At 43.2% G+C, this 20712-nt stretch overlaps 1 protein-coding gene across 2 annotated transcripts in view; it reads left to right on the top strand.

Moving 5' to 3' along the window:
- GPD1L (glycerol-3-phosphate dehydrogenase 1 like) overlaps window positions 1-20712 on the top strand; it is a 77784-nt gene that overhangs the window by 53763 nt on the left and 3309 nt on the right. The window contains exon 8 of one of the 2 annotated variants that reach the window (XM_081825404.1): window positions 4118-6991. The exons of the other annotated variant lie outside the window; for it this stretch is intronic. Coding sequence (XP_081681530.1) covers window positions 4118-4214 — 97 coding nt within the window. The 3' untranslated portion in view covers window positions 4215-6991. Of the gene's footprint in view, window positions 1-4117; window positions 6992-20712 lie in introns of those variants that run through there. 2 annotated transcript variants of the gene reach the window in all.

Genomic DNA, 20712 nt, shown 5'->3' with positions numbered 1-20712 from the left:
TGGAACTGGTGTTCTGGGATCAGTACCTGTGCCTGTTTTTAAAAAAGCAGGTGTAATCAAGCAGGTGAAACTTGGCTCTGAGCAGATGCCTCTCCTCCATCATGTCCCATTTTCCTTCTCCTGATTAGAAATGGAACAGGCTGTGCCTGTGCTTAAGGAGGCCACTGCCGGGTTGGAGGGGATACCATGCTTCCATTCTCCCTTGATTTTTTTTTCCCTTTGTCATCCCAGCCATCGCTACTCTACTCGGGTCTTCCTCTCTTTCCTTCTTCCCCCCTTCTCTTCTCTATGGTTCTAGAAAGAGCGCTGAGCGGGAGGGCAGCATTTCCAGCCACCTGGTGGCTTACTAGCCATGTGGTCTGGGGCAGGTCATATTTTTATCTGTGCCTCAGTTTTCTTTACCCGTCAAATCAAACTGGTGCGCCTGATGATTGCCATGGCGCCTTCTGCCTCGAGTATTCTAATTCGCAAGCCTCCTGCTCATCCAGAATGAGTCCTTAGGTTGGCATTTGGGGCAGCGCCACTCAGTTCTGTACCCACGGAACTTTCTAACACCATGTCCTGTGACACCGTACAACCCCTTTTTCAGTTGAAGCAGACCTCCCTTTGCCCCGAGACCCCTTTCTCAGGGGCTTCTGTGCACCTCTGTCCTGCTGTTTGGCCTGCCTGGACAGCCCTCCTCGATGGCATGTCAGCCCGTCCCGACCACCCTTGAGACGGCCTGGGTCTGTCCTCAGAGCAGCCTTCATCCACCTCCTCCAGACGCAAACAACTTTCCCTACTTTGAACATGCTGTTTACACCAGCGATTGGCAAACATTTCTGTAAAGAACCACATAATAAATATTTAGTTTTTGCAGCCCACATACAGCTCTGTTGTATATTCCTTTTTTTTTTTTTTTTTCCTTTTATGGCCCTTGAATCGTCCTTAGCTTGCAGGCAGTGCAAAACACACCCCAGGTCAGGTTTGCTTCTCAGGCTGTGGTGTGCTGACCCCAGGTTTAGACAGTCCCGCTGCTCATGTGCTGTGGCTCTTACATAAACACACAATTTTACTTTCATTCTTCTAGATTTTTGCGGGGGTGGGCAACATGCTCCTGGTTTAAAAAAAAAAAAAATTCAAATCCTAGAAAGAGGCACCCAGTGAAAAGTGATCCCCACCTTCGACACAGGCAGCTCTCTGAGTTTTTAGTGTATCCTTCCATTTACGGAATGGATGCTGTGCTCCACGTTCTGCCCTGCTTTTCTTCACTTGAGGGTGATTTGAAGATCTTGCCACATCTGCACCAATAGATCTCATTTAATGGCTGCAGAACATTCCACTGTGTGGGAGAACCACAGTTTATTTAACCAGTCTTCTCCGGATAGATAGTAAAGTTGTCTGGGGCTTTCTCTTGTTACAAATTTTGCTTTATTAAATTTCCTTGTGCATGCATCTTTATGAGCATGTGTGAGTATCAGGTGGTTGTATTCATTTGCTAGGGCGGCCATAACAAATTACCACAGACTGAGAGGCTTACCCAGCAGAAATTTCCTTCTCATGGTTCTGGAGGCTAGAAGTCTAAGATCAAGGGGTCAGCAGGTGCCTTCTCCTGAGGCCTCTCTTCTTGGCTTGTAAATGGCCATCTTCCCCCTGGGTCTTCATGTGGTCTTCCCTCTGTCCATGGATGAGTCCTAATCTCCTTTCCTCATAAGGACACCATATTGGTTTGGGGCCCACACTTTATGAACCCTTTTAATATAATTACCTTCGTAAGGGCCTTATGTCCAAATACAAGTACTGGGGGTTAGGACTTCATTGGATGAGTTTGGGGGCTGAGGGCACAACTCAGTCCAGAACAGTGTTGTAAGCTCCTTGAGGGCTGGGGCCTTATTGATAATACTCCACATCCTGCACATGGTTGAAGATTGACACATCTTAAGTCCTCAGTGCCCATTAGTGGGATGGCTAATTGATCTGGCTTATGCAGGTATTTTTCAATGAAATACTGTCTTTTGTCCTCCTTTCATCTCTAACTTCATTTAGATAGCTCCCCAAACTGATCTAATTGGCTTTATAGCCTTTTATGTTATATAAAATAACATTTAGATGGGCAGTCTAGCCTAGTGGTTGAATCTTAGCTCCAGAGTCAGAAACTATGCCTCAGTTTCCTTATCTATGGAATGGGGATAATGTTATTACCCACCTCATAGGGTGGTTGTGAGGATTAAACAAGTTACTTGTCCATAAAAAATTCCCTCCCCCTCCCCACCCGTACTCCAAATCTCTTGTTAGCATCCCATCTACACAATTTGGAAGTGCTGATTGTGAAAGTCGGGAGCGCTTCTGGCTGCAAGAGCAATGCCCAGTTTAAAATGCCTCAAACAATAGGGTTATTTTTCTCATGGAACAAGGATTCTGGAGGTGGACATTATTGGTGTTGGCACAGTGCCTCTAGCTTAGAATCTCTGTTCCTGTTGGTCTTCCCTCAAAACCTCAAGATGGCCACAGCAGCTCCATGCATCACATACACAGCTGCACTTAGTGACATGGAGCAGGTGCAGTCTGGGGGAGCAGAGTTTTCTTCCAGTGCCTCTCAAGGAGAGAGTGTCTTCCCCAGAAGCCCTCAGCAGAAGTGTCGTGTCTTGCTCTCTAGAATTTGCTTCCTTGGCTAATTCTAGGAGAAAGTAAGGCTGGAAAACTGAGCGTTAGGCTATTTGCAACATTGGTAAAGAGTGAAGGGGTTTGGGAATGGCTTTGGGTGGCCGTTCATCACCTGCCACCCTGCTTTGGGGACACACAAGTTGTTCTCATCATGGGATCAGGACATCTAAGCCATGGAAAGACGAAGGGGCTAAAATCTGCAGGCTCTAACTCCCATTCCCAGTAGTTCATTCAACAAATATTCGCTGAGCACCTGCCCTCATCTGTGCACTGTGCCAGGCCCCAAGGATGCAGAGGTGAATAAAACATCTGGGGCCTTGTCCTCCAAGAGCTTGCTAGGACCTAGTGGCCATCTTGTGGCGGTGTGTATAAACTGTCACTGCACACCCACCATGTGCCAAGTGTTACACTCTGCAGGTTACATGTAAGTCACTTCATACAACAGGCCTTAACACAAGAGGTCCTGCCCCATTTTACAGAGCGGTTATGAAATGCCCAGAGCGGATAGATTGTGGGGTCAGATTTGACTGCCTCCCTGACTGCAAAAAAAAATAAAACATTCTGTACCTTAAAAAACCCACAGTGATAAGACATATGACCGATCAGGGCTGTTTGCCATTCTTAAATTAAGTTGTCATTATAGGATTCCAACTAGATAATTTTCAAAATGGCCTTTAAGACTTTATTGATCCTGTCAAGCTTACTTTGGGCTCTGTGTGTGTGTGTGTGTGTGTTTAAAAGCCTGATTGAAATTAACTTTGTTATTTCCTTAGTAATACCTACTATTTAAAATACTTGCTGAGCCAGCTGGTCCCTGGGGTAATGCTGTCCTTTCTCACGGTGGATTATTAGCTCACACCTTTGTACCCTCAGCCATTTCAAACTTTCACTTATATCTGTGTTCACATCTTGGAAAAAAAGGCAAAATACGCCCAGCTTTCCACTGGAGATCAGTGCTTTGCTAATTGTGGGTGCCCACGTTGATTCTTGCAGGAATGTTCCAGACCCGAACTATTTATGGTGATGTGTGGGCCGCCTCATCTTTATCCTTGGATGATCCCTTTTGGAGGAGAGAGAGCAATACCTCCTTGCAATTCAAAATTTATTCTCCAGTCTTTTAAATTATTGACAGAAACTTGGACTCATTCCAGACTTGCCCAAGAGCCTGAGCTACAGCTCTTCATGTAAATAACTGCAGATGGCCCTGCAAGGATTACCATGGGACTCGTTTGTAGACTTGTGCACCGCGAACAAGTAGGCAGAGGGTGGTCTAGGTCATACCAGCATCTTACAGCCACAGTGCAGTGGCTCTCTGCCCACCAAATAATAGAGGAATATAGAAGGCAGTCACTTTGTTGTTGTCCAAAGTAGCACATCCATCTGCAATCTGTTAGGCAGGAGAGGAAGACTCATTTGTTCTGTGAGGTAAACCAGATGGCTCAACTTGTCTCTTTTCACATTTCCTCCCAACCAGGTTCCCGTTGTTTACGGCAGTGTATCAGATCTGCTATGAAGGCAAACCCGTTCAAGAGATGTTGTCTTGTCTCCAGAGCCACCCAGAGCACGTATAAAGTGGATGGTGCAGCGTGTCGGGGAACGTGCTGCCTTTCTGATCAGTCTTTTTCATTCAAATGGAAACTGGGACTGGGCAACATGATGTTCGCTTGACCATAATCCTGTCATGGGTGCGGATGCATTTTTACCAATTCATTTCTGAATTGCGAGACACAATTCACTGGCTAAGATGTGGTGGGCAACAAATAGACACGTATGAATGTGTGAGTCTGTTCATTTCTCATGCTGTGGATGTTTCTATGAACCAAAATTAAAGGTCCTTTTCAAAAATTACTTTTGAAATTTTCCCACCGTGGTAGCTTAGAAGATGGGAATGATCTCAGCTAAATTTTTTACATCGAATCCATATGCATTTGAGTGAACCAGCATTAACATGGTAGAACGGACGAGTGAGTGTGTTCAAAGATCAACATACTGTAACTTAAACTCTATCTCAAAGCCAGCATAATTAACTACTTTGATTGTGGGTTGATCTTTTTTTTAACAATTAGAGATTTTTAATTAGGTGATCCACTTATGTATCTTCCTCTTTGCAGTTTTCTGTATTTTTAGCCTCTTTTCTCTTCATTAGCTGCCAGAGTGTGCTTTCATAAAGGTTCAGCAGTGGTGGAAGACAGAAAATGCATCTGGGATTTTCCTGCTGTGACTGACACATTCTACTGATTAATACACTTGTATGATGCTTTTTGTTGGGTAGTCCTTTTGTGCAAACATTTCCTCTAAGCCTCACAGATCCACTGAGATGGGACTCCTAGTACTCCTCTTTTGAGTTGCAGTCACAGTGCCTGGTCACCTGGCGAGTAGGGGCAGAGCTGGGAGTCAAGTCCAGTCTTCCTCCACCCCACCAAGGTGCCCAGACCTCAGGCATCACTGGGCTGATCCCGGTGATGGTTGGTTGTGACAGATGCCATGCGCAGCCTTTCCTGAGACTAACAGGGCTTCCTGCAGCTGAGGTTTGTGTGGGTCCTGTCTAGGTGGATGCCACTCAGAGTGTGGTCCTCACTCCATCAGCTCCACTTAGAGTCTCTTAGAAATGCCAGCTTCCAGGTCCCACCCCAGACCTCTGAAGTGGGGTAAGGTATCTATACTTTAATATGCCTTCCATGTGTTTCTGATGCTCACTACAATTTGAGAACCACTACTTTAGAAATTCTACTCGGATTGGCATTTCTCAAACCATGTTCCATAGGACAGGAGTGTCCTGGGATCCCATGGTTATTTGGGGAGTTCTCTGGCAAGGTCAAGTGCATTTGGGAAAAGCTGCCTCTGCACACCTCTCTTGAAGGCAAAGAATGTATGTTAGTATGTCAGTAGAACTTATCTAATCCAGCAAGTTCCAAACAGCTTAGACTATGAAGATTTTTTTTGGCAGAGGATCTTGCCGAATTTTCAAGGGATCACTGTTCTAGGCTATGGTGACCTGAGGACAGCTCAAGTATACCCTTTACTCCCTGCAGAAGTTAGGATGAATAACTACCTACCTGTGGTATCATTAGCTCTGAACTTTTACAGTTCAGGCCTGCAATGAATCTTGGATGAAGCTTTAAGGTGACACTGTCAAGTACAACCAAGTAGATGTCAACCTCGCTGAAACGCACATTATGTCGAATAAGTGCTTTTAATTCTAGAATTAGAATGGGAATTACTGTATCTTCTTAAATGAGATTGATTTCAGGATAGCATTATAGTTACCTTACATAGCACTTGTTAAGTGTTAAAGAAAGGTCTGAATGTCACTTATATATTCATGGATTTTCAGTCACTTTGTGAGATTTTTGACTTTTGTTTGTTTTTTAATTTTCCAGTTTGGGACTTGTTTTCCTTCTATATCTGAAATGATTGTAGAATAGATTTTTGGGGGGAATTTTAAAAACTCAATCCAAAACATTCTGGAGGGGGTGCATTTTAAATCCTCATACACAGAAGTCTATGAAAGCACACAAAATCTACAAGTGTCATTGATTTTTCGTGCCACTGTTAAGTTAATCAATTTTTGCTTGTCTCATGATCTTTTTAAAAATTTGTATATAGATAACAAAGTGTTACTTTTTAAGATACTTAATAAAGGGCTGTAAGCTAGTTGTGGTGTCTGTTAAGTAGGATGATTAGATGTGAGGAATTAGGATTTTGTTTTATGTATATTCTCATCTGCATTCAGCTTCCTACTCTGGGTTTTGTCCTTGTTTTTTCTTTATGAGTGTTCTCTTGCCAATCTGAGGTCCACTGACTGTACCTCTTGAACATAACTTCTGATATCCTGCACATTAATGGAAAAAGGCAAATTTTGTAAGTTTGTGATCTGCTGACTGTAGATATTTATTACTCTACAAGTTATCTATTTTTGTAACCACCTGTGGTCCATCATTTAATTTTAATTCTCATTCCTTACTAATCATGGTAATAGGGAGGGAGACATCTAGAGGAAAAAGCTTAATTTGTACTAGTTCAGCCAATCTGTGAATGTAAAAACTTCACTGTTGCCTTGCTATAATCTAGCCTACTATAATGTGGAACAAATATCTGTCTTGAAATCCATCCTAGCAGGTGGAGTCGAGCTAGACTCCTTCTGGTTTTTCATTTAACTGTCAACTAAAACCTGGCCCCATGGCATCAGCCCACGGAGTGATGAGGTGCCCGTGTACGAAGGGATCTTTCATTTTTCCACCACTTCTAATCTAAGAGCCTTTTACTTAACATGTATACTGTATCTGTTTACAGACTATAGGTGGATATAATTTAAAAGCTTGATTTAATAAACATTTAATGCCCCAAACCTGTGCTACTGGCCCTTTTTTCCATAATCAGCTTAGTTAAGAGTTTTATTTATCTGATCCCTGATTGATAGGGTTCCTCCCAAAAAAAAAAAAGTTTTATTTATCTGGGTCAGCTCTTTTTTTCCTGAATTGTGTTGCATTAACAATAATAGAAAGGTAATTTTTTATTTTTTTATTTTTTATTTATTTTTTTTAAAGATTTTATTTATTTATTTGAGAGAGAGAGCCCATGAGAGGGGGGAGGGTCAGAGGGAGAAGCAGACTCCCTGCCGAGCAGGGAGCCCGATGCAGGACTCCATCCTGGGACTCCAGGATCATGACCTGAGCTGAAGGCAGTCGCTTAACCAACTGAGCCACCCAGGCGCCCCAGAAAGGTAATTTTTTAAAAGAAGAGTTTCCTCTCTAATCCCACTCCTCAGACACACTATTTCCATTTGCATTCCTTCCTGTGGTTTGGTGATATTTTTATACAATCATAATTGTAGGATGGAGGCCTTCCAGTTCCAGCCACACAGTGCAGTAATAAATTTTAATTAACTTTTAAAGATTTTATTTATTTGCTGGAGAGAGATTGAGAGAGAGCACAAGCAGGGGGAGCAGCAGTGGGAGAGGGAGAAGCAGACTCCCCACTGAGCAGGGAGCCCGATGTGGGGCTTGATCCCAGGACCCTGGGATCATGACCTGAGCCGAAGGCAGAAGCTTAACTGACTGAGCCACCCAGGGGCCCCTGGAGTAAGGAATTTGAAATCCACACCACCACCACCTCAAATACCTAGAAAAGCTAGGAAGATATAACCAAAGTCCCTTTTATATGCAGGGCTGATCTCACAAGAATGTGAGGGAAATCCCAGGAGGCTGAAATAATTGGGGACTGACAGCCAGAGCAGTAAAGTCGTGGGGTGGCTCTATTGCTTCCAAGAGAGGGAGTGGGAGTACTCTCCATTGTCTGAGGGTTTGGGTTGTAAAGCTTAACGCTAGAACTAGAGCCTTCCAAGAGCTACAGTGTCAGGGGAAGAAATGGGCTAAGAAAACCCATGGATAGGCACAACCAAGGAAGGGGTTCCAGGTGGAGAGAAAGGTCTCTGCTGAAAACTTGTAATCATGAGTCCAACACCACAAACAGGTTTTGGGTTCGAATTTTGATATCCAGATCACAAGCAAAAAGCAAAAAAAAAAAAGGGAACATAGGCTAGTAATGCCAGTAAAGAAGAGGCAGAAGCAAACACAAAATCACTGCAGAAATCCACTCTGGATCCAAGCTGCACAGGCCTCATAAATAAGGTCCCACTGAACATGCCCTTCAAAAATTAGAAAATAATTACAGAATAACAAGGGTTGGCCAGGGTGCAGAGAAAAGGGAATCCTCATGCACTGTTGGTGGGAATGTAAACTGGTATAGTCACTGTGAATGGCTTTTAAGGACTATGGAGTTTGCTCAAAATACTAAAATTAGAGTTACCGTATATTCCAGTAATTCCCCTACTGGGTATTCACCCCAAAATGAAAACACTAATCTGAAAAGATAAATGCACCCTTGGGGCGCCTGGGTGGCTCAGCCTATTGAGTGGCTGACTCTTGATTTCGGCTCAGGTCATGATCTTGGGATCCTGGAGAGTCTGCTTGTCTTCCTCTCTCTGCGCCTTCCCCCGCTCATGCTCTCTCTCTCTCTTTCAAATAAATAAATCTTTTTAAAAAAATAAGTGACTTAAGTAACTGAAGCAAGCCCTGTTACCTTGTGGATTTCAAATTCATTACTCCAGGGATGCCTGGGTGGCTCAGTCAGTTAAGCGTCTGCCTTCGGCTCAGGTCATGATCCCAGGGTCCTGGGATGGAGCCCCGCATCAGGCTCCCTGATCAATGCGGAGTCTGCTTCTCCCTCTCCCACTGCTGCTCCTCCTTTGGTTTGGATGGGAGGTATAGTAGTGGGGCAAGTGGGAATGCTATCAGGCAGTCTAGCTCACAGGATATCTTGTAAAGGTCAGTGAAAAGCAGGAAATCTCATTAACATTAAAGGAGAAAACCCACATGATCATATTAATAGCTGCTGTGACAGAGACAATTCTACATGTTCACCAAATTAATTTTTTGTGAGATACACAGTTAAATTATATTTCTCAGCAGCCCAACAGTTAGGTGATTGAGTTCTGGCCAATGGCATAGGAAAGAAATGCCATTTGTTTGATTCTTTGTTCTTGGGTATGCTGATTGGATTTCAATTTCCAGGATGACTTGGAAGCTATCTGTTGAACAGAGTAGAGCCTCTTTGAGCCTGGATCCCTACATGACTATGTGGAGAACATCGCCCCACCCTTGGTCCACACTGTATTGTAATAGGTACAAAAATAAAAACTCACTGTTGTGTTACACCCCTGAGACTCAGGAGCTATTGTTAACAGCAGCTGGCATAACTTACCCTAAGATGCTGCTAAAAAGATGTTTGAGGGATTAAGGGCTGGGGCTTGCGGAAATATCAAGAGATTTGGGAGAATTTATCCATTGGTCATTAGAGCATCGTGGTTAGTATCCATTTGGGCATCTTCTGTTTGGACCAAGAGGCCGTGTAGGAACGTGGGTGGGTAAGCCTGTGGCTATGTCTGTTCCTCTCCTCAGGACTTTGTGTATATAATTGTCCCTCTTTCTCCAGAATTAATACCAGCAAGTTCCAGGATTTATAACATGTGCTTCTTTAACACTAGAGTGTCCTCCTGCTCTTATTTATTTGTAAATATTCTTGAATGGCTATCCCAGTCACTTGTTCAAAAATAAAGTCTATTGTCCATTTCCCAACTAGCCACTGTTACTAGTTTCTAATGTACCCTTCTAGAATTTAATTTAATTTATTTATTTTAAAGATTTTATTTTTTTTTAAAGATTTTATTTATTTATTTGAGAGAGAGAGAGAGAGCACATGAGAGGGGGAGGGCCAGAGGGAGAAGCAGACTCCCCGCTGAGCAGGGAGCCCGATGCGGGACTCGATCCCGGGACTCCAGGATCATGACCTGAGCCGAAGGCAGTCGCTTAACCAACTGAGCCACTCAGGCGCCCTAAAAGATTTTATTTTTAAGTAATCTCTACGCCCAATGTGGGGCTCGAACCCACAACCTCGAGATCAAGAGTGGCACGCTCTCCCAACGGAGCCAGCCAGGTGCCCCTCCAATTTCATTTTACATAAATCTATATTCTTATTCCCTTTTCCATTTTTCTACACAAAATAGCACTTACTAGAGACATTGTTCTGCATCTTGCTTTTTTTCACATAACATTCTGTCTTGACAATCTTTTTTTTTTTAAGATTTTATTTATTTGAGAGAGACAGCGAGAGAGAGCAGGAGTGGGGGGGGGTTGGGCGGAGGGAGAGGGAGAAGCAGACTCCCCACTGAGCAGGGAGCCCTGGGATCCCGGGACCCTGGGATCATGACCTGAGCTGAAGGCAGATGCTTAACCGACTGAGCGACCCAGGCGCCCCTTGACAGTCTTTCTTATAGGTTGCTTGTTTTAAACTGCATTTTTAAAAACTTTCTTTTTTGAAATAATTATAGGTTCACAGGAGTGAACCTATATTTGTATATATGAATTTATTTAATCCTCAAAATTTATCATCCCCTGATACGGAGGAGGACACTGAGATACAAAGAGGCCAAGGAACCTGGCAAAATCACAGAGATCATCATTGATAAAGGCAGGATTTCAACTCTGACTTAAGAGTTTGTGTTCCTAATTTATGGGCTACACTACCTCCTTGGAAGAATGGCCGTTTGTAGTTAAGCAAAATGAAACAACTCTTTCTGCCAATTTGCAAACATGTCCTAGGTTCATGCATGTATAAGATTTGAAAATACTGTTCTAAAACTTTCTTTTTTTTTTTTAAAGACTTTATTTTTAAGTGATCTCTTCACCTAATGTGGGGCTTGAACTTACAACCCTAAGATCAGGAGACACAGGCTCTACCCACTGAGCCAGCCAGACACCCCTAAAACCTTTTACAGGGGCTCCTGAGTGGCTCAGTCGTTAAGCGTCTGCCTTCGGCTCAGGTCATCATCCCAGGGTCCTGGGATCGAGCACCGCATCGGGCTCCCTGCTCCTCCGCGGGAGGCCTGCTTCTGCCTCTCCTACTCCCCCTGCTTGTGTTCCCTCTCTCGCTGTCTCTCTATCTCTGTCAAATAAATAAAATCTTAAAAAACAAACAGACCTTCTTTTATAGTCTTAATATTGAAGCATATGAATCTCCCATATCCTTTAAATATCTGCATCATATTTTATTTATGACTATTCCATAATTTATTACAGATGAATATTTAAGTTGTTTTCTCCATTTCTCTTATTACAATAATTGCTGCAGTAAATAGCCTTTCACATGGTTCTCTGCTCACTTATATGAGTAAATCTAAAGGGTAACGTCCGAGAAGTGGAACTGTTGACTCAGAGGTCCGTGTGTTTGATATTTTAACAGACGCTGTCAAATTAACCTTCAAAAGGATGACTTCAATTCATGCCTCTGACCTCACTTTCTTTCCTAATTACTACTATAATCTACTATTAGGGATTCCTTTATAATAGAGACCTGAAGTGAACCAATACATCCAAAAAATGTGCAATTTTGTATTCATCAAGAATTTAGAGTCTCTCCTCCCTGTTGCACAGGAAAAAGTAAAATTTTCTTGTTCCAAGCAACTTTGTTCAAGTAGCCGTCTTAACTAACAGTTGTAATAGCTGGTGGTGCCAAGGGTTTATATAGGCACAGAATGGGTCATTCAGTTAGCCATTTACAAGGAAGGTTGAAACAAGAAACATTAATAAAATTTTTAAACACCACACATTCACTGTTTAAGTCAAACCCCAGAAGACTCTTGTAAAAAAACAAACAAACACAAAAACAGCTGAAAGGGTAGTTAAGATGCTCCTTTGAGAAAATTCTGGGTTCCAGTGAACTATGACACTCTTGTCCACTAGAGGTCACTCTTTGGGAAGGCCTTTGCCCTAGGCTATTGGCAGCATGCAAAAAATGGCATCCTCCTTGTTCCTGTGATTCTTGGTCAAGTGTTTAGAGGCCATGCATTTCTTAGGAACTCAGCTGAGTCTGTGCTAGGCAGTGTCCAGTGTCTATGTTTGATTTTGACTTTTTAACTCAAAACCGACCACAAATTTTTATGCACGGCTGTTTTACTTACACCCTAGCCTGTATCCACTCACACATCCGTCCGATTGGAATTTTTTTTTTTTTTTTGCTTCTGGATCTCTTTCCCTTCCACGATGTTGGACACGCACTCATATCTGTCTTTTCATAACTCCTGTCTTCTTCTCCCTCGCGATCTGACACTGACATTCCTACACAAGCAAAAATATCTGCTTCCTGCTTTTTGTTTTCAGGAAAGACCCCAGGAGCATACTGGGGGAAACACTTCTAAAGAACCAATCTTCCATGCTTTAAAGAAGTTTCAGCAAGGAGGGTGGTATATAATGAAAGAAAAAACCTCTGCCTCCTGAGCTTCCCTCTGGTTTGCCTGTCCATTTTCTCTAGAGATGGTATAATTTTCAGTTAGAGACCATTTTTTCAGGAAGCTAATGAAATTCAAGCTTCAAGGACGCTTCCTTGTGCAAGTCCCTTCTTTGGCCCTGTACCTTGGTTTTCTTAAATTTGTGTTCTTTTTCTCAAAGAGAGCTCACCTCCTGCCCCCAAGTTGTGAGAGCTGCAGGCCCCATAAAATGAGTCCACATCTAGTTTCAAGACTTTGGAGTCAGCTGGGGATTCAATTTCTGGACTTGTGTGACTTTGGGCAAGTTACTTCACTTCCCTGGGCTTCAGTTTTCTTATCTATCAATAGTGTCAGGTTTTTTGAGAAGTCAGAAAATATGTATTTTGCTCCTCACAGTTCCCTGAACACACTGAGGAACTTCAAGAGGGAAAGAATCTGCAGAGAAAAAGACAAATCCATATTTGTTTTGAATTGCTTAGGGCCTTCTGGAGGGAGATGTCTGGGGGCGAGAGAACATTCTGGACTACAGATCAAAAGGGAATGAGGAGCAGAAGTGTTGTCTGGGTGAGGCACTTACAAAGTCAGAATGGAGTGAAGGAGGACGTATCTGTGAGGTCTGGAGGGAAGGGGAAATCCAGCGCCCAGAGCAGCTATTTTATTTTTCTAATTTTTAAAAAAATATTTTATTTATTTATTTGATAGAGAGAGAGAATGAGCACAAGCAGGGGGAGCGGGAGAGGGAGAAGCAGGCTCCCCACTGAGCAGGGAGCCCAACATGGGGCTCGATTGCAGGACCTTGGGATCATGAGCCCAGCCGTAGGCAGACACTTAACCAACTGAGCCACCCAGGTGCCCCAGCAGCTATTTTAAATAAGATAAAACTAAAGTGTCCAGGGGAAGGCCTGGACAGAAGTTCACATTTCATTTCTTCAAGGAATTTATAAATCTCGCACCCCGTTCCTCAGGATTTACTCATTCAGGGACCCATTCTTGTTTTCTTTCTAGCTTTATTGTGGTATAATTGACAATGACTGTATATATTTAGGGTGCAAACGTGATGATTTTATTTACATATACATTGTGAAATGATTACCACAATCAAGCTAGTTAGCTTATTCATTACTTGATACAGTTACCTTTTTACTGCAGTAGTGGTGATGAAAAAACGTAAGATCTACTCTCATAGCAAATTTCAGCCATACAATACAGTATTATTAACTACAGTCCCCCGAACTTAATCATCTTATTACTGAACGTTTGTACCTTTTGACCAACATATCCCCATTTCCCCCTGCCCCCAGTCCCTGACAACCACCATGTTGTCTGCTTCTATGAATTCGACTTTCCCGGATTCCACGTACAAGTGAGATCATATAGTATTTGCCTTTCTGTTTGGCAGATTTCACTTGGCGTAGTGTCCTCCAGGTTCATCCATGTTGTTGCAAACGGCAAGATTTCCTTCTTGTCATGGCTGAGTAATATTCAGTTGTGTGTGTGTGTGTGTGTGTGTGTGTGTATACACCACATCTTCTTATCCATTCGTCTACTAACAGACATTCAGCTTGTTTCCGTATCTTCACTATTGTGGATATGCTGCAATGAACATGGGGGTGCAGGAGTCTCTTCAGGATACGGATTACATTTCCTTCAGTATATGCCAAGAAGTGGGATTGCTGGATCCTACGGCAGTTCTATTTTTAATTTTTTGAGGCCCCTCCATGCTGTCTCCCATAGCAGCCCTACCTTCGCAGCAACAGGGCACAAGGGTTCCCTTTCCTTCGCAACCTTGCCAACGTTTCTTTTCTCTTTTATAAGAGCCACGCTAGTGCTGGTACGTGAGAGGTGCTATCTCATTATGGTTTTGGTTCGCATTTCCCCAGTGATTAGGTACATGGAGCACCTTTTCGTGTGCGCCTTGGGTCCTATGCGCATTTGATTCTGCAGCCAGTTAAAGCGTGAAAGCCGTTGGGAGTCCATTTAAAACGAATTGTTGCCAACGCCCAGAGGATTCACTTGAGGGCAGTACTGCACAAGGGTTGTTCAGCCCACATCACTGAATCAGCACACACTTACTGAGGGCACATAATGCCCTAAGGGAGCTTGTCAGTAGGGCATTGGCTGACCCTGGAAAGTCAGGGAAGGCTTTCCTGAGAGGTGATCCTTAAACCATAGGTCAGGATGCAGTAGAATTGAAGAAGGGAGGGAGAAGTGTTCTAAGTAAAGGGAACAGCATGTGCCAAGGTCCTGCGATGGCAGAGGGCCGAGTGAGTAAGGGACAAACAGTATGGTAGGAGCTGAGAGAGTGAGAGCACTGTGGAGGGAGATCAGGGCTGGAGCTAAATTTCTAGATGCTGTTAACATTTATTCAGAAGCTACTATGTGCCAGGCACTTTCTCATAACTTATTTCATTTCCGGGCACGTGACATTAAATCTGCTTTACAAAGGCAAGAGGCGTGGCTACCACCATTTCCTCCAGCCTCCTCTCCTTCCCAGAGCATCCCCTACTCCACTGGCCCCTGAGTCCTACTCTTCCCTCAATGCATAGGTCAACTCTCTCCTTAGGTTGAATGTTACTGATCTTTTTGTGTATGTTTTCTGCCTTCTCAATTAGATAATATCCCCCTGAGCCAGAAGGTTCTGTGGATACTTGAAGTGCATCCGGTATCCAGCCCAGAGCTGATGTCTAGGGGGCGCTCCATGCCCGTTGGTTTCTGTCTGACAATAATGTTGACAGCATAGCGCAAGATCATGGTGATGTATAGATTGCCATCACGGCCCCAGTTCTGCACGCCTCCCTGAATCCCTGCCCGTAGCCACGAGGCTCTACAGATGGCATCTATCTCCCCTTCGCTTGAATCGGCACTTGGCCTTGTGACTCGCTTTACCAACGCAATGCAGCAGAAGGGTGCCAGGTCCAAGCAATATACTTACTTGTAAAATTGACTTTCTCCTGGACCTTGGCTCTCTTCAGGCTCATTTCTGGGAGATAATATGAATCATATTTTAAATATTTTTATTACACAAAATAGCTCAAATTCATTTATTTTTAACTGCGGCCTAATTTTCTGTTATATGAATAAAATCCCACTAGAGTTCTCCATTTCCCTACTAATGGCAGGTGGGTCATTTGGAGTTTTTTCCTAATACAGAAAACAGTGAGAAAATGTTCCTATGCACGCCTCCTGTATACATTGGTGTGACTTTCTCAAATGCATATGCTCATAAGTCATGGGGTATACACACTTCAAATTTGCTGAAATGTGGTTAAATTGGTTTCCGAATATTTTGAACCAATCTATTCTCCAGCCGGCAATCCACGAGAATGCTCACAGCTCCGCATTTAGCATCAGCATTGTCATACTAATGTTTGTAGTTTCTTTGCCAATCTGATGGGTCTGAAATGGTATCTGGTTACTATTTTAATGTGTGTTTCCCTGATTTCCAAAGAGATGGAGCCTCTTTCCGTGTGTATATTGTCCCTTCCGGTTTCCTCTTTTGTGAATGATCTGTACATATCCTCTATTTTCCTGTTGGGTTGTTTGCCTTTTTTTTTTAATAGACTTGCTCCTAAAGTTTTTATATAATCTTTATATGTTATAAATTCTATACATAATATAGACCTATATAACATTAAGATAGTATATCAAGAATATAATGATATTGTATATATAATATATAAAGAATATCAGATATTCTTTATATGTTTCATTGCTTATATGAACTGCAAAGATCTTATCTCAGTAATTACTTAAGAACTTGACTGAGGGATAGTTCACATACCATACAATTCACGCATCTAAATTGTATAATTCAATGCTTTTTCAGTAGTCAGTTTTGGAACATTTTCGTGACCTCAGAAAGAACCCCGTGCCCTTATTTCCCCATCTCTTCAGCCCTAAGCCACCACTAATCTACTTTCTGTCTCTGTAAAAATGCCAATTCTGGACATTTCCTAGAAACAGAATATATATAATACGTGGCCTTTTATAACCGGCTTCTTTCAGTTAGCATAGTATTTTCAAGATCCATGTTGTACAATGTATCAGAACTTCATTCCTTTTTATGGCCAAATAATATTCCAAAACACATTTGTTTACTGATTCATCAGTTGAAGTAATGTCTACTGAAAAACGTAACTGAATACGAAAATTGTTCTTCTGATTTCTGCGTATCTGATCTGATTGCTTACCCCCATCCTCCTCCCACACATTACAAGAAAAGTGGTTTTTTGTTTTTTTTATTATTTAAATTCAATTAGCCAACATACAGTGCATCATTAGCTTTTGATATAATGTTCAATGATTCATTAGTTGTGTATAACACCCAGTGCTCATCACACGTGCCCTCCTTAAAGGAAGTTTTTTTGACCAAAATGGCAAAAAAACTTATCACTGACTTTGAATTGCGTTTTACTGGTGAGAATCCTTGGTCCAATACCCATCGAGAGAAGTTCTAGAGACCCTAGTTATCCTAAGTGTGGACCCTGGATGACAGCATCGCTCACCTGAAGCTTAGTAGGAATCCAGCCCTTCCCAGACCTGCCTGAATGAAACTGAAGTTTAGGGAGATCCCCAGGTGACTCCTTTGCCCACTCAAGTTTGAGAAGAGCTGCTCTACACCACCATGTCTTCCCCTGCGTCCATGCTGAAACCACCTAGGAGGCTTTTAGACCAATGCCAGTGACCTGCCCACTTTTCAGAGGTTCAGATTTCACTGGTGTAGAGTGGGTCCCAACTCCCGGGCTGATTCCACTGAGCAGCCAGGCCTGAGAAGCCCTGACTACATATACCTTTTAGGAGCAATCCCAACTTTTTTCTGTAGATCACTTGAATTTAGGAATATTCATGCTACATGCTTTAAGCCATCAAGATGGCAATTCTGTTTATTATTTTTTTTTAAGATTTTATTTATTTATTTGAGAGAGAGAGAGAGAAAGCATGAACAGTGGGGAGGGGCAGAGGGAGAGGGAGAAGCAGACTCCCCACTGAGCAGGGAGCCTGATGAGGGGCTCGAACCCAGGACCCTGGGATCATGACCTGAGCCGAAGGCAGATGCTTAGCCTGAGCCACACAGGCACCCGGGCAATTCTGTTTAGCACAACTGACCAGATGGCTCTCCGGGAAGGGTCCCCATGTCCCTCTTCTAAGGAATTGGGGTGTGACGGCCAGCTCCACCTTCTGCCCTCTGACCTCCCTCTCTGAGCGGGTGTTCAGAGCTCTGTTGACAAAGATGGTCTGTGTTTCAAAGAAAACACAGCTGAAGCCCCTGCGAAGGGCACGCTGCCAAGGACGCACTAGTATTTCTTAGTTCGTTTTCAGTATCCAGTTTACAAACTTGCTCTGCAAGGAACGGCGACTCCTTTAAGCAGCGTTTACCCAATAATGGCGCCTCCCTTGCTCCTGCCAACAGATTAAATCCAGGAAGAACAAACATCTTGGGTAGACACCCGGATTTCTCTCTTTTTAAATAAACCCAGTCCCGATTTTATCTTTGCTAAGGAAGCTGCGGCGGCCACAAGCAACAAGCAGACCCCCCCACCCCGCACCCCCGCTCCTCTCCCTGGGGATTTGCCTCCACGCGCTGGCTGCCTAATGTGTGTCTCTGTCCCTGCCATGTCATGGGGATCTCATGGCGACAGCCACGACGTGCGTCTCACCGGCAGAGTGAGCGATACAGTCTCCAGCTTGCCCTTCCATGGAAGGCTTCACCGCCTCGCTGGGGGGTTTGTTTACCTCCTGGCCATTTATAATCCTGTCCTACCTCTGTCACCTAACGTCATAGCGATGTCCCAGCCCTGTGGCCGAGGCCACTTTTCCCAGTTAAAGGAAACAGGAGGGAGGGGAAGGAAGGTATGTTTGTCCTGTACATCCTGCCATTATCCGAGTCCCAGACACATGTGCAAGGTCCTCTGAATTTTCTGTCTACACTCTCGTCAGCCTCCTCAGCGCTACGCCACCTTCACTTACCGAAAGGAGTGCCTGCAGGAATCAAAGGCCCTGAGGTTCCTGAAATCCACACCAAGCAGGGCGCCTACAGGTGTCAAATAGCTTCTCGGGTTCTCTACACGGGTAGCTGAACTGCTAAGCCGTTCACTTCATCCACTCTCTCATACCGGGCCAAGGAACCCTGCTTTCTTTTCCAGACGCCAAGTGTTGCATCTGCTGTGTTTGTGATACTTTTCCTAATTCCACCTCCAACACATTGCCCTATTATTGCAGCAAACTCCTTGGAGGTTTTTTTTTAATTTTTTTTTTGATGTAGTGTTCTCTGATTCATTGTTTGCGTATAACACCCAGTGCTCCGTACAGTACGTGCCCTCTTTAATACCCATCACCAGGCTAACCCATCCTCCCACTCCCTCCCCTCTGGAACCCTCAGTTTGTTTCTCGGAGTCCATAGTCTCTCACGGTTTGGTTTTTAATCCAGTAGAGAGTTCTCGAACCTAGGCCATTCACGGTATGCTCCTCAGTCTCCGAGAGGACAGACCTTGTCTGACCCAGCATTTCAAAGCTCTTTCCACGGGGCCAGTTCTGGATCCACAGAAGCCAGCAAAACCTGCCCAGTGGTGCGAGACCTGGGGCCTGCCGACGGCAATTACTCGTGTTTTGATCTTTGCTAAAGACTTTTGCTTCATTTGCTGGTACACTGCCTCTCTGATTGCATTACAGGTCTGCACCCGAGTGTGTGTGCGTGCGTGTGTGTGCATCCTTTATAAATAGCAGCCTGTGCTCTTCTTTCTGCCAGTCTCTACCTACTCCCCCATCCTGCCCTTCTCATTTAAAAAGAAAAACAAAAAACTGGTTTCATTCTTTTAAATTAGAATGCGAGTAAATAATTCAGTAACCCGAGCCTGATCTTCCTGCTTCCTGGAGGTGGGGGCACGTGCATGATATTTACTGGCGATTTCCACAGAAGGGTATGGAGCAATTTGCAACAAGATTTGTTTTTCCTTCATAACAACCTACCACAACTTCTGAGAAGTCTCTGATGTCCTTTGCACATTCCAGCCTGTGTGCGCTCTACTGACAAGGATTTGATGTGAACACCATTTTTTTTTCCACTTTGGTGCTTGTATCTGCAGAAGAGTCTGTGTTCTTGTCAGTTCAGAGGGCTGACTTAAAGAAGTTGGTTTCTGTTATAGACCTTCTCAAACAACAGCCTGAACAGTGTGTGTGGGTGTGGGTGTGAGAGAGAGAGAGAGACAGACAGAGACAGAGATACAGAGAGAACATGAAACAGTGTCCCATGATTTCATTTGTTCATTCTCCCTAAATTTCTAGGTCTTTCTGTCTTTCCCCCTGCCTCCCCTACATGATGCTCTCTCTCTTTCTCCCTCCCGCTTCTTTTCTTCATTTCTAACCACCACATCCAGTCCCACCCACCTTAGCTGACCTTAATGCAGAACATTACATATAATTCCAAATTAATTGAACTTAATAAGTTTTAGTGTCCTGTTATTAAATGGCACGAAAATAGAATAATTTCTTCTTTTCCATTAAAGAAGGGGAAGGGGTGGTAACTAAAATGTTTTCTTTTTTTCCTCAAAATTTTTAATGCCATATATATGGTTTTATTATCAAAATTTCCATCGCCCTATATGATCCCACTTTTCTCATTTTACATTAAATCAAGAACATTTTCCCAGGCCATTAAGTATTCTTAGAAAATGTGTTTAACTATTTGTAAGTTGATGGCATTTTAGTGTTCTTTTTTTTATTTTAGGATATACGACTTAATTATATCCATTGGTTGAATTGCTAGTACTAGAATTACAGGGTTTCAAGGGTATATTTTAAAAGCTCTCAATAAATATATTTGTCATGCCGTCCTGCAGGTGGGCCCATCTAGCTGGCATTCAGCAATATCTTGAAAAAAGACAATTTTGTCCATTTAATAAGTGAGAACAGTATCTTGATATTTTAATTTGCATTTCATTGATTACCAGTGAAGTCAAGACTCAGAGATAATGGCATTTAGAAAAGGAAGGAAGTTTACTTGCAAAAAATGTGAGACACTCAGAAGGACTTGCTCATCAAATAAAAAACACAACGGGTCATTAAAGCCAAACACCACAAAATTACCAATGGGATTGAATTTACAGTTGGTATGTTCATGACCAAAAACCAGCAATTTTCTTACAGGGCTATCATTTCTGCAAAAATTGTGGCCAGTCTTCAGACAGCAGCATTGCAAAAGTCAGGGATAAAGTTGTTTGCATTAAGCGGTCAGCAACTTACAGGAAATG

The sequence above is a fragment of the Leptonychotes weddellii genome, chromosome 1, assembly GCF_054177405.1.
Source record: "Leptonychotes weddellii isolate Sample4059 chromosome 1, ASM5417740v2, whole genome shotgun sequence".
Classification (NCBI taxonomy): domain Eukaryota; kingdom Metazoa; phylum Chordata; class Mammalia; order Carnivora; family Phocidae; genus Leptonychotes; species Leptonychotes weddellii.
Note: the sequence above shows the minus strand (reverse complement) of the source record. Positions and strands in the feature narration are given on the sequence as shown.